Consider the following 18439-nt stretch of genomic DNA (forward strand, 5'->3'; position numbering starts at 1 on the left):
ACCCGTGGAGACCCGAATTTCTGGGCCATTGTGTATTTGGATTTCCAAAAGGCATTCGATAATGTGCTACATAAAAGGTTACTGCACAAGGTAAGAGCTCATGGTGTTGGGGGTAATATGGATAGAGGATTGGCTAACTAACAGAAAACAGAGTCGGGATAAATGGCTCATTTTCAGGTAGGCAAACTGTAACTAGTGGGGTGCCACAGGGATCAGTGCTAGGGCCTCAACTATTTACAATCTATATTAATGACTTGGATGAAGGGACCGAGTGTACTGTAGCCAAATTTGCTGACGATACAAAGATAGGTGGGAAAGCAAGTTGTGAGGAGGACACAAGAGCCTGCAAAGTGATTTAGATAGGTTAAGTGAGTGGGCAAAAATTTGGCAGATGGAGTATAATGTGGGAAAATGTGAGATTATCCACTTTGGTAGGAAGAATAGAAACGCAAAATATTTAAATGGAGAGAGACTACAGAATGCTGCAGTACAGAAGGATCTGGGTGTCCTCGTACATGAAACACAAAAAGTTAGCATTCAGGTACAGCAAGTAATTAGGAAGGCAAATGGAATGTTGGCCTCTATTGCAAAGGGGGATGGAGTATAAAAGTAGGGAAGTCTTGCTACAACTGTCTTGCTACATTGGTGAGACCACACCTAGGGTACTGCGTACAGTTTTGGCCTCCTTATTTAAGGAGTGATATACTTGCATTGGCGGCAGTTCAGAGATGGTTCACTAGGTTGATTCCTGGGATGAAGGGGTTGCCTTATGAGGAAGTTTGAGCAGGTTGGGCCTATACTCATTGGAGTTTAGAAGTATGCGAGGTGATCTATTGAAACATATAAGATTCTGAGGGGGCTTGACAGGGTAGATGCAGAGAGGATGTTTTCCCTCGTGGGGGAATCTAGAACTAGGGGGAATCTAGAACTAGGGGGCATAGTTTCAGAATAAGGGGTTACCCATTTAAGACAGAGATGAGGAGGAATTTCTTCTCTGAGGGTCGTGATCCTTTGGAATTCTCTATCCCAGAGCGCTGTGGAGGCGGAGTCATTGAATATATTCAAGGCTGAGATAGACAGATTTTTGAACTACAGGGGAGTTGAGGGTTATGGGGAACAGGCAGAAAAGTGGAGTTGAGGCCAAGATCTGATCAGCCATGATCTTGTTGAATGGCGGAGCAGGCTCGAGGGGCCGAATGGCCTACTCCTCCTATTTCTTATGTTCTTATGTTCATCTTTTTAGGCCAGAGGACTGTGAATTATCGTTTCTACCTTCAAAAAATGCTCACATGGTAGAACAGGAAGGCAAAAGGTAGGTGACAAATGGGTCAGTTTGCTTATTATCTGTACAAATTTCAGTTAACTGAATTCTTTTAGATAACATTTCCTGTTAACATGATATTCCACATGAGCCAAATGAATTATCTATGGAATCTCCATCCACCCCAATCAAGGTCACCCATGTGCAGGGTGGAGGGAACTCTCAGGCTGGGATTTTCATTGTTCCCTGGCCTGGGATCTGTCAGACAGCTAGTAAACCAAGTTATGAGTGGTGTACTGACCTACAGGCTGGCAGAGGTGAATACCACCTACAGATCCAGGCCTAGAATTTGACCTGAACTCCTGAAAATGTTGATGCAAATTTTCTTTCAGCCCCCTTATAAAGAGGCTGATGGGATTTTACCTTTGCCCTCTCCTAGGCTAGTGGGATGGCAAGCAGCTAATCAATGCCACAATTTCTGACCCCACCCTTCTGCCAGATGCACAAGGTACGATCATTGATTTTCTAAAGAGGAAACCTCCTTTGACCCTAGAAAGTCCTGCAGGGTCAGAAGTTCATCTAAGTCTGTTGTCAAGTTTATTCTTAATCCATCTAGGTAATTTGTCAACTATTCCATGAACCTTAAGTTTCCCATCTAAGTGACAGATTGGCTAAGTTAGTAGTACTGTTAAAAGGTGGTGTGTTCAATCGCCTCAACCACTCCATGTGCTAGCGAGTTTCACATTCTCACTATATTAGGTTTTGATATGGATCAATTTAGGATAATGCATAAAGGGAATAGAAAGATATACTGAAAGACTGAGATGAGGTTGATAGAATGGGAGGAGACTCATGTCGAGTATAAACACCAGCACAGACTAGTTGGGTCAAGTGGCCTGTTTCTGTGCTGTATATAATATTCCTACATTACAACAGTAACTACACTTCAAAAGTACTTCATTGGCTGTAAAGTGCTTTGGGGCGCCCTGAGGTCGTGAAAGGCACTATATAAATGCAAGTCTTTTATATTCTATATAAAGATATTGGCCCAGATTTTGCTCTCATCAGCGAAGGAACGGCACTCGCCATTCACCTCGCTGACAGCTGCCCACAGAGTTTTTCTGGGCTTGTCACCGGTAATTTCCTCTAATCTGGTGTCTTTTGCAGCGTGGTGCCCTCTATACGGGATCTATGGCGTCAGTGAACAGGTAAAATAACAGCAAGGCTCTTTAACCAATTAGATTGAAGTATCCGGGTTCGAATCCGGCCTCGGGCGACTGTCTGTGTGGAGTTTGCACATTCTCCCCGTGTTTGCGTGGGTTTCCTCCGGGTGCTCCGGTTTCCTCCCACAGTCCAAAGATGTGCGGGTTAGGTTGATTGGCTATGATAAATTGACCCTTAGTGTTAGGGGGATTAAATACGGGGATAGGGTGGGATATGTGTTGGTGTAGGGGCATCGGGGATCGGGTGGGATATGTGTCGGTGCAGGCTCGATGGGCCGAAATGGCCTCTATCTGCACTGTGGGGTTTCTGTGATTCTGTGATCCTCACCGCGACACGCAGAGTTTAAACCAGGAAATAGAAATCATAAAATATAAATATAGATTTAAATGAGGAACAGAAAGTGAAATAAAGATTGGGAAATGCAGATGTGATTAAGGGAGAGAGATAAAAGAGACAGACAAACATAGAAACATAGAAGATAGGAGCAGGAGTAGGCCATTTGGCCCCTCGAGCCTGCTCCACCATTCAATGCGATCATGGCTGATCATCCAAATTCAGTACCCTGTTCCTGCTTTCTCCCCATATCCCTTGATCCCTTTAGCCTTAAGAAATATATCCAACTCCTTCTTGAATATATTTAATGAATTGGCCTCCACTGCCTTCTGTGGTAGAGAATTCCACAGGTTCACCACTCTCTGGGTGAAGAAATTCCTCCTCATTTCTGTCCTAAATGGCTTACCCCTTATCCTTAGACTGTGACCCCTGGTTCTGGACTCCCGACCATCGGGAACATCCTTCCTGCATCTAGTCTGTCCAGTCGTGTCAGAATTTTATAAGTTTCAATGAGATCCCCTCTCATTCTTCTAAACTCCAACAAGTATAAGCCCAATCGACCCAATCTCTCCTCATACGTCATTCCTGCCATCCCAGGTATCACTCTGGTGAATCTTCGCTGAACTCCTTCCATGGCAAGAACATCCTTCCTCAGATAAGGCGACCAAAACTGCACACGATACTCAAGGTGTGGTCTCACCAAGGCCCTGTACAACTGCAGCAAGACATCCTTGTTCCTGTACTCAAACCCTCTCGCTACGAAGGCCAACATACCATTTGCCTTCTTAACTGCCTGCTGCACCTGCATGCTTACCTTCAGCGACTGGTGCACAAGGACACCCAGGTCTCGCTGCACTTCCCCTTCTCCCAATCTATTGCCATTCAGATAATAATCTGTGTTCCTGTTTTTGCCACCAAAGTGGATAACATCACATTTATCCACGTTATATTGCATCTGCCATGCTTCTGCCCAATCACCCAACCTGTCCAAATCATCCTGGAGTTTCTCGGCATCCTCCTCACAGCACACACGCCCACCCAGCTTTGTGTTGTCTGCAAATTTGGAGATATTACATCTAGTTCCCTTGTCTAGATCATTAATATATATTGTGAATAGCTGGGACCCAAGGACCGATCCCTGCGGTACCCCACTAGTCACTGCCTGCCACTCGGAAAAAGACCCGTTTATTCCAACTCTTTGCTTTCTGTTTGCCAACCAGTTCTCTATCCAAGTCAATACCTTGCCCCCAATTATTTTTATATCTCCCAACACAATTTTCTTATGAGGGAATGAGACTCCGCACTTTCAAAATTAATTTTTCAGGGCCAGAGAGATTGTTCAGCAGTAATTATCACTTATCACACCGTTAAAAGCTCACTTGCTCCTGAATGCACCAGCCCTAACTCTTTCAGCCATTTTTAGTGCAGAACTAGTGGGCAAGCACGGCAAGTTCATGCCGTTGCAGTCATTTCAATGCCAAGTCTATCAGCAAGGACTGCAACAATGCACCTTGTAGAGGAGCGGGGTGTTTCTGACATCAACTTCTGGATTTCCATGTTTAACTGCACATGTGCGTACTCCAGAAGTTGCTCTCAGATTTCCTCCATTATGACGGTGAGTGCTGGTAGCCTCACTGTTATTTTCATTGCAAATTCCGGGTCATAGTCTTTAAAATAATGAAAGGTATAAATAAAATTGAAATGAATAAGCTGTTTAACTTGGATGACCACCATTGGACTTAAGGATTCAAGTGCACAATTCACAAGCATTGAGCAAATTTAGAGATCAGGAAATAACTTTTTTCCCCAAACAATAATGCAGATCAATTTCTAAAAGGGAGCTTGATCAATATCTGTTGGGAAGAGGACTGAGAAATACTGAGTGCTGCTTGATTTTTTTTTTTGGCTGATTGGGGAAGAAACTTCATATTCCTTAAAGTAACAAATCATATAGTGAGGAGGGATGGAGCACGTTTGATGGGCTGAATAGTTGTTTCACACTTCAGACATTCTTGTGTTCTTGTAAAAAGATAGCCCCTAGGAATAGCTATGCAGTTGTTTAAAAAATACAGCTATTGTCACACCCTGATGCAATATACTTGCTTTATTATGGAAAGAAATAATAAAAATAGGAACTTGCACATTTATACTTTCCAGTTTACACAATTCATGTACTTTGTATCAATCCACTGCTCATAATTGGAGACCAAGGCACCATGGCTCAGAAGGCTGTCCAAGAGGGGAAGAGTATTATGTCCGTGTATGATTGAGACACGGACAGCAGGAGTTGAACAAAACAAGTCTTTACTGAAAGGAGTCAATCGGGAAACTGAAACTACAGAGGCTTACTAGCGCCTTTTATACAGGGGTGGTCACTGCCGGTACTGCAGTCTGAGACCAGTTATTCTCTTAAAGGTACATACACAACAATTCCTCCCCTTTTAGATAAACAGTACATAACATTCATTTAACAACTAAATGATAACTAATTACAATCACAATTACGGTTGCTAGATAGATTGGTTAAGTTTAAGCAATTATAAGTTCAGTCTTTGAGGAGGCTTCCTGATTCTGTCTGGACAACGCCTCTTTGGGGTATCAGGTTCTTCTGGCAAGGTTGAGTCGGGATCAATGTCGTTGTTTGGTTCATCTGCTTCCAATATCACCGATTCTGCGGTAGCTGCAATTGGTACGTCGATTTCATTGCCAGTGTATCAGATCGTGCTGTGGAGTTGACGTTTTCCAGTGACTCTAGAATCTGGTCAGCATGGCGTCTTAAAATGCTCTCTCCAACGTCCATGGTATACATGAGAGGTCCTTGCCGTGTACAAATCGTTCCTGGCTGCCATTTCTCAGTGCGGTAGTCCCGGGCCAAAACTGGTTGACCTATCTTAAAACTCCTGGTCGGCCTTTCATTCATATTCTGAAACTGCCTGTTCTCCACATCTCTTCGGACGTTTGGCTTAACCAAATCCAAGCGGCATCGTAGTCTTCGATTGAAGAACATCATGGCTGGAGTTTGGTTGGTAACCGCATGTGTCGCATTCCGGTAGGCAAACAAGAAGTTGTCCACCTTGTGTTGTAGGGGTATATCTTCATTACACATGGCCTTGAAAGCCTTCTTGAATGTTTGAACAAACCTCTCGGCCAATCCATTAGTGGCTGGATGATATGGGGCAGATGTGTAATGCTTAACACCATTGTTCTTTAAGAACCTCCGAACTCTTCAGACACAAACTGTGGTCCATTGTCAGAGCAAATCTGTTCAGGCAGCCCATTCCTGGCGAATATGATTCGTAAAACTATGATAGTTTTTTCCGTGGTGGTTGAGGACATTTTTATTACCTCTGGCCACTTTGAATGTGCATCCACCGCAATTAAAAACATCGAGTCCATGAAGGAACCAGCAAAATCAATGTGCACCCTTTGCCATGGAGATGAGGGCCACTCCCATGGATGCAGAGGAGCTTGTGGTGGGGCGTTTTGGACCTTCTGGCATCCTGCACAGCTCTTGGTCATCTCTTCGATTTCTCTATCGATTCCCGGCCACCACACAAACGCTCTGGCTAAGTTCTTCATTTTTACCCCACCCAGATGACCCTCATGAAGCTCATTGAGCACTCTATCCGTCAACTTAGGTGGAATTACTACTCTGGATCCACACATCAAGGTTCCTCTGCACACAGACAGCTGTTCTCTTCTCGGCGAGAATGCTGGCAGCAGTGGTTCGCCATGTGCTGGCCATCCCTTCACCGTTAAATCATAGACCCGTGATAGTGTCGGGTCATTCCGTGTTTCCTTTTCTATCTTTGCATTCGTCACAGGGAGACATTCGACTATGGTCGAGTGGAATAACTCCATTGGATCCACTGCAAGGTCTTCTTCTTCCACCGTCGGCAACGGTAGGCGTGACAATCCATCAGCATTCCCATGCTGTTTAGTTCCTTTGTACTCGATGTCATATTGGTGTGCCCCTAGGAAAACGGACCACCTCTGCAGCCGTTGCGTTGTCATTATCGGTACGCCCTTCTGAGGGTTGAAAATGGAGACAAGAGGTTGATGATCGGTTAGTAGAGTAAATTTTTGACCATGCAGGTAGTGATTGAACTTCTTCACCCCCCACACTAGGCTGAGGGCCTCTCTGTCAATCTGGGCGTAGTTACACTCGGCAGAAGTTAACGAGCGTGACGCAAAAGCTATCGGCCTCTCTAAACCATCAAGGAATTTATGTGACAGTACCGCCCCAATGCCGTAGGGAGACGCATCACACGCCAGTCTGATCGGCAGTGCTGGGTTGTAGTGAGCCAATACTTCTCTTGAAGTGATTAAGTCCTTACTCTTCTGAAAGGCCCGCTTACAGTCATTGCTCCATTTGCATGCTACTCCCGTTCGTAGCAGGGCGTTCAGTGGGTGCAGAATTGTCGACAAATTCGGCAAAAACTTATGGTAGTAATTCACCAATCCGAGGAATGACCTCAGTTGCGACACATTTTCAGGCGCTGGGGCCTTAACAACCGCTTCAATTTTGTCAGGGGACTTATGTAACCCCTCTTCATCAATCACGTGGCCACAATACGATATCTGTTTCTTAAAAAACTCGCACTTGGGGCGGTTGGCTCATAGCCCATGTTCCCGTAGTCTAGTGAGCACCTGTTCTAGGTTGTTAAGGTGTTCACTGTCATCTTCACCTGTCACAAGGATGTCGTCCAAGTAACACTGAGTCCCCAGAATCCCTTGCAGGACTTGTTCCATCGCTCTTTGCCATATCGCCGGAGCCGATGCTACTCCGAATACCAATCGATGATACTGGTAAAGACCTTTGTGAGTGTTTATCGTGAGATACTTCCTAGAGGATTCTTCAACCTCCATCTGCAAATATGCTTGTGCTAGGTCAATTTTTGTAAAACGCTTCCCTCCAGACAGTGAGGCGAAGATGTCTTCTATCCTTGGAAGAGGATATTGTACTGTGTGAAGGACTGGGTTCACCGTCACCTTGAAATCCCCACAGATGTGAACCTTCCTTGGCTCCTCAGACTTATTGCTTAACGTTTTCTTCATGACAGGAACGATGGGTGTCGCCCACTCGCTCCAGTCGACCTTAGACAACACGCCTGCCTTCTCCAGATTCTCCAGCTCTGCCTCGACAGCTGGGCGAATTGCATATGGTACCGGTCTTGCTTTGAAAAACTTGGGAATTGCATTATCTTCTATTTTTAGCGAGGCGGTTACGCCTTTAAGAGTGCCCAGTTCTTGTTGAAATACCTCTTTGGCGTTAGCTAAGATTGTTGACAATCGTCCAGGAGTGACGTCTTCATCTTTTTTACTGTCCACCATCATTGCATGAATGGAGTGCCAATCTAAGCTTATCTTCCTGATCCGTTCACGTCCCAATAACGGTGGTCCACCATTTTGCAGTATGTAGAGATACAATTTCCGTATTTTCTTGCCGTTGTATTCGACAGGCACCCTTATTTTTCCTCTGGGGTATACTTTTTGCCCCGTATACGTCGTCAAGACGATGGATGTCTCTCTCAAGGGTATGTGTGAGAATAGCCGCTCGTAGTCTCGTCGATTCATGACGGTTAGCGCTGATCCTGTATCCAATTCCATTTTAACTTGGGACCCTGCGATCGTGAGGGTGACCCAAATGGTTTGGTGATCCTCTTTTGCTATTACATTGTGAAGTTTGAGACAGCTTAGTCTCCTGTTCCCGGATTCACTATCGCTCATCTGGCCTTCGGAACTACTGTCCATCATCTTTTGTACTTTCTTGTACGGTTCCTTAGTAGCCTTTTTGTTGTCGCTGGTCTTCTTCCCAGACCTGCAAACTCGTGCAATGTGTCCCATCTTTCCGCATTGCCTGCATATTTTGTCCTTGGACCAGCAATCCTTCTGGTCATGGTTAGTTCTGCCGCAGCGATAACATTTTGCAAATCCCCATGTCATTGTGTGGGTGCCGTATTCCTGTGGCTTTTGTTGTATTTCCGCAGCTCCCCTGGCTGCTGCTTCGTACGCTACTGCCATGCTGAAAGCCTTATCTAACGTCAGCTCTTTCTCTGAGAGTAACTTCTTCTGTGTTCCTTCACTCAAGAGTCCACAGACAAATTTGTCCCGTAGGGTATCTGCCAGTCCTGCTCCGAACTGGCAGTGCTTTGATCGCTTGCGTAGTTCCGTAAGGTACTCAGCATTGCTCTCATCTTTATGCTGAGTTCTCCTGTGGAATTTAAATCTTTCTGCTATCAGCAGCGGTGCAGGGTTTAGGTGTTCCTGTAGGACAGCAACAATTTCGTTAAAACTCTTCGCCTTCGGTTCGGCTGGAGTAATCAGGTCCCGCAATAGGCCGTACGTTCTAGCGCCCATTAAATTTAGCAATACCGATGCCTTTTTCTCATCGGCTATTTCGTTTGCCTCGCAATATACCTCGACTCTTTCCACATACGTGGTCCAGTCCTCTATTGTATTATCAACGGCAGTGATACAGCCAGTCTTCGGCATCTTGAAAATCTAAAATGGCGCCTCCCGCGCTTTGCCTTCTTCCCCGCTGATTAAGATGGCGCCTCCCGTGCTTTGCCTTCTTCCCCGCTGTTGCTAGCGCTGCTTTCTGCGGTTTCCGTTGTAACCTGCAGCTCCTCGCGGTTTCCTGCGCGTTTAATATTTCTTCTTTTTATTATTTTCCCATCGTGGAACAACCCTGTGGGACTCTTGCCTCCCTCTTCTCGGGTCTATACGCAGCCCGGCTTCGTAGCACCGGCTGCGCCCTGTGTGCTCCACCCTCTCTCTCTCCTCTTCCCGACAACGCTGCTCGGCCCCGTTGCAAGCCACCCGCTCAAGTTCGCGACCGCCGCAGCCCAGGAAGGATCAGTGTACTACCTGCCACCAGCCCGATTAGCTGAAGCACCGTCGACAGGAACCAGGCCCCGCTTTCGACAGCTTCTCCAGCAATCTTCAACTCCGCTAACACAGAGGCGGATGCCCACGGTCGACGCCCATTTCTACTGCTTCTTTCTTCCTTCTGGCCTCGACCTCTGCTCTCTTCGCTGCAGGAATGGATCCCAGGAGGTGGTGCAGACTGTAGGTAAGTTCGTATCTGCTCGTCGCCAGTATTATGTCCATGTATGATTGAGACACGGACAGCAGGAGTTGAACAAAACAAGTCTTTACTGAAAGGAGTCAATCGGGAAACTGAAACTACAGAGGCTTACTAGCGCCTTTTATACAGGGGTGGTCACTGCCGGTACTGCAGTCTGAGACCAGTTATTCTCTTAAAGGTACATACACAACAAAGAGTAGAATAGAAATGTGGTAGTGATAGGGGATTCTATAATTAGGGGGATAGATAGTGTCCTCTGCAGCCATGAACGAGAATCCCGAAGGGTGTGTTGCCTACCCGGTGCCAGGGTAAGGGATATCATGAGGCGGCTGGAGAGGAATTTGGAAAGGGAGGGGGTAAATCTAGTTGTCGTGGTCCATGTCGGAACAAACGACATAGGTAGGAACAGGGAGGAGGTCCTGCTGAAGGAGTATCAGGAGTTGGGAGCTAAATTCAAAAGCAGGACCTCGAGGGTAATAATCACTGGATTATTGCCCAAGCCATGTGCAAATTGGCTTAGAAGCAGTCAGAACAGGAGAATTAACACGTGGCTAAAGGGCTGGTGTGGGACAGAGGGGTTCCTTTTCATGGGACACTGGCATCAGGAAGGAACTGTACCGATGGGATAGGCTCTACCTGAACCGGGATGGGACCCATGTCCTAGTGGAAAGGGTAAATAGGGAGATGGCAAAGGCTTTAAACTAGTAAGATGGGGGAAGGATCTACAAGAAATGAAACCAGCCTAAATATAAACAAAACAGGAAAGGAGAGCATGAAAAAGAGTAAAGTAAGGGAGGACATTGATGGCCAAGGAATAAATAGAGTAATAGAACAGGAGAATGAAAGATGGTTAAAATAAAGTGAAAGGAACTGCTATTAAAAATGAGTTAAACTGTCTGTACAGCAATGCACACAGTGTCCATAATAAAACAGGAGAGCTGGAGGCAATCATGAGTTGCGAGGAACCAGACATAGTAGGGATTACAGAGACATAGCTACAGAAAAATCAGGACTGGGAACTAAACATTGCAGGGTATAACATATTTAGGAAAGATAGAGAAGGTAAAAGGGTGGTGGAGTAGCTGTACTTATTAGGGATAACATAATGGCAGTAGAAAAAAGTGACGCAGCTATCAGCAAGACAGAAACACAATCCATGTGGATAGAGATAAAAGACAATAAAGGATTAATCACACTAATAGGGCTAGTCTACAGACCACCTAATAGTGGAAGGGAGGTGGAGGAAGAAATATGCAAACAAATTAGGGAAATGAGTAAAAAACATAGAATAATAATAATGGGGGATTTCAACTACCCCGATATTAATTGGACAGAAGAGGTAGGTAAAGGGGATAAGGAGATGGAGTTCCTACAATGTGTACAGGACTCCTTTCTAACCCAATATGTAAATAGCCCAACAAGAGAGGATTCGCTATTGGATCTAGTAATGGGGAATGAACCAGAGCAGATAAGAGAAGTAAAAGTAGGGTAACATCTAGGCAATAGTGACCATCATATAATACGCTTTAAGATAATAATTGAGATGGACATAAGTATGACGAAGACTAGGGTAATAGATTGGAGAAAAGCTGATTTTGAGGAGCTGAGAATTGAACGTAGGAAAATAAAATGGACATCAATAATGGCAAACAATGATGTAGAACAGCAATGGGAAACATTTAAAATGGTGTTCAACAGAGTTCAGGCAAAATATATTCTGCTAAAAAAAGAACAAAATAAGCACTAATGTGACACCATAGATGAATAAAGCCATAAGGGAAAAATTGAGGGTAAAGAAAGAGGCATACAATAAGTACATGGACAGCAGGGGAGAGCATGATAAGGGAGAATATGAAGAGATTAGGAGAGATGTCAAAAAAAATTAGGAAGGCAAAGAGGAACTATGAAATTAAATTATCAAGGGACATAAAACAAAATAGTAAAATATTTTATAGGTACATCAATAAAAAAAGGAAGATCGGGATGGGGATAGGGCCACTAAGGGATGGACAGGATAATACCACAGGCAACGATAGATGGCAGAAATATTAATTACTTTGCTTCAGTATTTACCAGGGAAATAGAACAGGTGGACATGACATGACATGGAAGAGATAGCAGAGGCATTACTACACATATTTAATAATTCATTAGAAAAAGGTGTAGTGCCAGAGGACTGGCGGATAGCTAACATAATACCTATATTTAAGAAGGGAGATAGAACATGTCCAAGGAACTATAAATCAGTCAGCTTAACATTGGTGTTAGGAAAAATAATGGAATCCCTACTAACGGAGAAAATAGAAGAACATCTGGAAGCTAAAAATATAATAATGAATAGTCAGCATGGATTTCAAAAGGGAAAGTCTTGCTTGACCAACCTCATTGAATTTTTTGAAGAGGTAACAGAGAGAGTAGACAAGGGTAATGCAGTAGATGTCATTTATCTAGATTTTCAAAAAGCCTTCGATAAGGTACCCCATAATAGACTAATGAATAAGGTCAGGGAATGTGGAGTCAGGGGACAAGTAGCAGATTGGATAGCTAGCTGGCTTCAAGACAGAAAGCAGAGCGTAGGGGTAAAGGGTAGATATTCACAGTGGCAGAAGGTGGGTAATGGTGTTCCACAAGGATCTGTGCTGGGATCACTGTTGTTCACAATTTATATTAATGATTTAGACTTTGTAATCAAAAACACAATTTCTAAATTTGTGGATGACACCAAATTGAGGGGGATAGTCAATGCTGAGGAGGACTGCAACAAATTACAGGAGGACATTAATAAACTTGTAGAATGGGCATATAATTGGCAAATGAATTTCAACACAGATAAATGTGAGGTATTACATTTTGGTAGGAAGAATAGGGAGGTCACTTACTACTTGGAGGGGTGAGTCTGGGTGGGGTAGAGGAGCAAAGGGATCTCAGAGTACAAATACACAAATCACTAGAAGTAGTGACACAATGAAGGGATATTTACTAGTCCTAGTCCCTTTAGGGCTACCCCGGATCAGGCGTATTTCTCAGACAGTCACTTACAACTAAAGTTTGAGATAGCCAAATCCTAAAGATGCTTAATTGGGTCTAAAGGTCCGGGCTATCTCTCCCTAAAGGAAAGGAACAACCCGAGAATGTTACCATCCTCTAGATAGTGCTTTTAATAAGTTTAGTTAGACTGTAACGTTCTGAATATTATGAGGTTCCGGAAAACTCCCTCAGAATTCTGCAACTCCTCACCAAAGAGTGTACAGAGATTGAGTTCATGAGTTTTTGATGCAGAAGTCTTATGTGAGACAATTCTAAAAATATATAGATTTATTAAAGAACTGACATGCAATTTACAGTTGGTGAGTCAATCGCAACATTAACAGTTCCAAAAAGAGAAAAAATACTATCTTATTATTAACAGAGAATCTTACTTTTAAATCTTAACTTCACTACAGTATTACAGTTCTTAAAGTTCTTATACAGGATATCCACCAATATCAAATACCTTTGATCCCCAAGGTACAAAGAGTTGGAGACTACAGAGCCGCCTCTGAAGCTGAGAATCGCTTTGCCCGATTAAAGCGAGTCTGTTATCCCATTTGAGAGTTCAATATTTATACCCTTTTCCAATGGCATTTCCTTTAAGGTTTTCTGCTGATGCAAGCTAATTAAGTCATCTTTCTGCCGACCCCTGCAATTCTTACTGCCACATCAGCTGGTAGCATTACAGAATCATGTCTCATCTCTAGGTGTTCTAAGTTTACCATATAAAAAACAGCGTGACGGCAGGTGTTCCTTACTTTATGTCATCTTTACAAGGGCAAATGTTCCTTATCTTATGTGCTTCTTTATGAAGTGTAAATTAGAACTCTTTATCCAGGGTGAACCATTGTTTCGTTCCCAAAAGTTCAGCTTGTCGGAGCCCTTCACCTTTTGTCTCAATAAGGTTATTTATTCAGGGTCAACAACTGTCTTATCTCAATAGCCATAATGCTTTCATATCTATTTCCTAGTTAGCTTTCTAAATTTCCAAACCCAGTTTGTCATGTTTTAATAAGGCCAGAATTCTTTCATAAGATAGTATATTTTTCTGAATAGGTTATATGGCTCATTCCTTCAAAACAAGGCCATAAAAAAAGCAAACCATGCACTTGGGTTTATTTCTAGAGGGATAGAATTTAAAAGTAGTTAAGTTATGTAAACTCGTATCGAACCTTGGTTAGACCACACTTGGAGTACTGCATACAATTCTGGTCACCATATTCTAGAAAGGATATAGAGGCACTGGAGAGGGTGCAGAGAAGATTTACAAGGATGATACAAGAAATGCGTGGGTATACATATCAGGGAAGGATTAACAGGCTGGGTCTCTTTTCACTTGAAAAAAGAAGGCTGAGGGGTGACCTAATGGAGGTCTTTAAAATTATGAAAGGTTTTTTATAGTGTAGATACAGAGTGAGTGTTTCTGCTTGTGGGGAAGAGAATAACTAGAGGCCATCAATATAAGATAGTCACCAACAAATCAAATGGGGAATTCTGAAGAAACTTCTTTACCCAGAGAGTGGTGAGATTGTGGAACTCACTACCACAGGGAGTAGTTGAGGCAAATAGTATAGATGCATTTAAGAGGAGGCTAGATATGCATATGTGGAAGAAGGGAATAGAGGGTTATGTTGATAGAGTTAGATGAGGAAAGACGGGTGGAGGCTTGAGTGCAGCATAAATGCCGGCATGGACTGGTTGGGCCGAATGGCTTATTTCTGTGCCGTATATCCTATGTAATCCTATGTTCTGAATATTTATTCACAAATACACATGTTTTTCCAGTGCTAATTCCTTCTGTATGTTATAAATTTGTTTTTATGAAGCAAAGATTTTTTCTTTTATATTTAATCCTATTGCGTCTTACAATTAAGTAATTTGTAATGACATTTATATATTTGAACCAAAGTGGCAGTATACCTGAAGATTCAAGCCTTTATCTGACTCCCAAGTGCACTGAAGCTGGAAGGTCTGTGAACCTCTTCAGGAAGCCCTCTTGAGTTTGCATTGGGAGCTGTTTAACTCTAGCCTGGTGCAAAGCCACATTTAAAAGTGTGGTTTGGATATAACTGGGCATTTTGTAAACATTTAAATGTTAGGAAATGTGAACAACCTCACCTGACTTGCATGACGTTTTTTGCCTGGGAATCAGTGTTCTCCATTTGCACTTTAACATTGCTTTTGTGGTTGACCACAGTACAATCCGCAGCCATTAGCAATCAGCAATAATGCTGCAGTTTGCCAGCTGTATATCACACTCCACAAATATTGACTTGAGGCTGGTAGCTGCAGTCTTAAATACAAGTATCCAGATTAGGGACAGGAATTTCCTCAGGGATTCTCCCAATTGGCCACGATAGCTTTGCTGTAAGATTGGTGGAAACCCCTCATAGACACAGAAACGGGGTTTCCGCCAATCTTCTGCCGACAACGTTACAGTGGCCAATCAGGAGAAACTCCAAGGAAATTCCCAGCGCTTAACTCCAGCAAAAAAAAAACCTTTTGGTCTTAAAAAATTGCTGGCGTTTTAGATTGATAAAATAACTAGCTACATGTTATTTTAACAATAGACATTTGCTTAGCCTTTATATAATCTACCGTATTATACTAACTTGGTGTACTAATGTGTGTGTCAGAAATAAAACTATGGATTCACTTGCATTCTATTTAGCCTAATTTACATGCTTGGTTCAGAAACTCTGCTAAAAAGCAATAAAATATTTGTTGAAAGAACTTTGCACTTATCCCTAAATGGGTAGGCTAATTCCTCTTCCCCTTTTACATTTTTTTCAATGTTGGGCCATATTTTGCAACCCCTATGTGTGTGTGTACGAGGTGCGCATGTGCCCATAGGGGCCCCACAAGTGCCAGGTTTAGGCATGTAAAGCACATGTGCTAAAACCCAGAACTTGCGATCTGTCAAGAATCTTCTTGACAGATCCTCCGTATCCCTGGGAGAAGGGCCTCTTCAGGTGGAGAGTTGCGCTATTTGCCCACCTTCCGCCCACTGAAAGGCCATGGAATTCTTATGCCCGGTAAAAGCAGGCGTAAGGCCTGCTTTTACCAGCATAAGAGTTTTAAATAATAGAAAAATAAAATGTTATCACTAACTTATACATTTAAAAACCCCATCCAATAAGGTAAGTTTATTTTTAGCCCCGTTAAAACATTAAAAAAATTCAAAAAATAAAATTTTTGTTTAAAATATTTAATTAAATGCCATTTTAATTAATTTTATATATATAATTTAAAAAAAATTATTTCATGTGTTTGTGTATTTTTTAGGTCATCCCCATTCATACTTATGACAGTTCTGTACATATGGAATTTTCAAAAGTATGAATGGGGATTCCCTTCTTTCATTGGTTCAGCTGGCTCATGTGATCCCAGGGGCCTTTGCGAACCGCATGCGCCCATGGGATACGTGGGCCTCCTCACATTTCTACCAGGAGAGGCCCAGGATCGCAAGCCTCCATATCTCCCGGACCACCAGGTAAAAGCGTAGAAAATGTTATGATCAGAGGCTTCCCGCGGGCAAATTCAGGCCCGTTCTATTCTAATTTTCATATAATTTTCCTAAATTAATCATTTGCCTCCTATATTGTACTGGCCTGGATTTTGTTCTCAGCGGCGAAGAAACGGCACTCGCCGTTCAGCTCGCTGATGGCTGCCCGCGGACTTTTCAGCGGAAATTTCCTCTAATGTGGTGTATTTTGTAACGTGGCGCCCTCTACAGGGGTTCTGTGGCATCTGTGAACAGGGAAAGAAACAGCAAGGCTCTTCAACAAATCAGATTGAAGAATCCTCACTGAGAAGCAGGCCGCGATTTCGCCTGTGGAGGCGGGATCACAGCGGGAGAGTTGGTTGGCGGGTCCTGGTCCCGCTCCCGGCTGCAGCCACTCTCTGAAAAGGATTTTATGTTGATTGGGCTTGTTAAGCCTGCCCTGTGAGGTTCCCATCCGATTAAAAGGAAGCAGGTCTGATGACATCATTTGATGATGCGTCATCAGCCAGTTTCCTTAAAGGGACCATGGCCATATTCATTTTAGCTTGTGCTGTCAGTGTCCTGTAGCATTGAGATGCTGCAAGCACTGACTAGCATTGCACAAAGGTGCACAGCTGCACCCAGGCTCTCGCATGACTCTCTCCATATGCTTATGGAGGGAGTCACGGCACACAAGGAGGTTCTCTTCCCTTCCCATGGGCGGAAGAGACCTCCCCAGGACACCAATGCAACCTGGTTACACATTGCACAGGAGGGCAAAAGCAGGGATGTCGTCAGGAGGACCAGGCTGCAGTGGTGCAAACCTTTCATAGATCTCAGTAGATCACAAAATGTTACTGCAAAGCAACACTCAACCTCATCCTGCTGTGCCACTCATCACATCCCCATAACTCTGCCTTCCCTATCCTACTCCTGCACATCTGTACTCACACCAACTTTCCTTGCACCTCCACCCATCCCTCTCTATCTACATTATCGCATCCCCATCTCACTAGCCACTCCTCACACTCGCCCTCATCCTAGTGCAATCATACCAACTAACAACACAAAAGGGTAAACACTTATGCAATGTTCATGAAAATTTTCTGTTAATGTGTTGTCAAACATAGAAATCTTTATTTTCAACACTTTGCCTTATTGGACAGGTCTGTGCTCACCTTTGGAAGTGTCTTAGTGAGTTCCAATGAATGTTGAGACATAACTCCCCCACCGCATCACACAAATGTGAAGAGTGTGAAAGGAATGGCTTGGACATTGTAGGGATGCTTTATGGTGCTGGTGTGGGGTGGTGTCAACCTGGCGCATCATGTGGCAGCCAGGGTGTACAGCATCAAGTAAAGTAAATCTGGCCATTGTAATGCCATCGCTGGCCTCCCGGGCAGGAATGTTGTCGGGTGCTGATGGCTTGTGTCCTGTGCAGCATCAGGTGATTGCGGAGAAAGTTAATGTTGGTGATGTTAGTGTGACTGGTGATGTTGGTTCAGAGGATCAAGGTGAGATTTCTTTAAGGGCACCGATGTTGCTGGAATAGATGGCAGCTGAAGTTGAGATGACAGAAGCGACCTGTCAATGGTGAGAGAGCTTGCTCCAAGGAGGTGACAGTGGATAGAGAGTTTACTCCAAACACTTCCAAACTGCATACAGCTCCAAAGTCTCTTCCAAGCCCTGAAGGCTGAAGCTTCTGACGTTGGAAAGTGAACAGCTGTGAAATGGTAACTTTCATGCCACTTTTGCAGCTGTCACCTATTCACAGCAATGGGGAGACATAGAGAACCTAACCTACTTACCTGACGTGATCGCCGAACGACGTGAACCTTGTTTAAAAAAGTGGTAAAATAGAAATAGGCTGGCAAAATAGTAGTTAACAAGCATTTAACTATCTTAAATGCCTCCCCTGCCGCTTGGTGTCAGGTCTTTGGAAACTTACATGGAGACGGGTTTGGAGCAGGTTCCCAACCCGCTGTCAATCATTTTGATTTTGACAGCGAACCCACCT

General features: G+C 43.7%; 1 protein-coding gene across 10 annotated transcripts in view; it reads left to right on the forward strand.

Moving 5' to 3' along the window:
* cerkl (CERK like autophagy regulator) overlaps positions 1 to 18439 on the forward strand; it is a 270368-nt gene that overhangs the window by 247657 nt on the left and 4272 nt on the right. For all 10 annotated transcript variants that reach the window (XR_015078153.1, XR_015078154.1, XR_015078155.1 and 7 more), the window contains one exon: positions 1244 to 1312. Coding sequence is in view for 7 of the 10 variants with exons in the window: in XM_085985970.1 (XP_085842096.1) it covers positions 1244 to 1312 (69 nt within the window). In the remaining 3 variants the exon portion in view is untranslated. The remainder of the gene's footprint in view (positions 1 to 1243; positions 1313 to 18439) is intronic.

The sequence above is a fragment of the Somniosus microcephalus genome, chromosome 4, assembly GCF_052327205.1.
Source record: "Somniosus microcephalus isolate GS21.2 chromosome 4, FLI_Smic_1.0, whole genome shotgun sequence".
Taxonomy (NCBI): domain Eukaryota; kingdom Metazoa; phylum Chordata; class Chondrichthyes; order Squaliformes; family Somniosidae; genus Somniosus; species Somniosus microcephalus.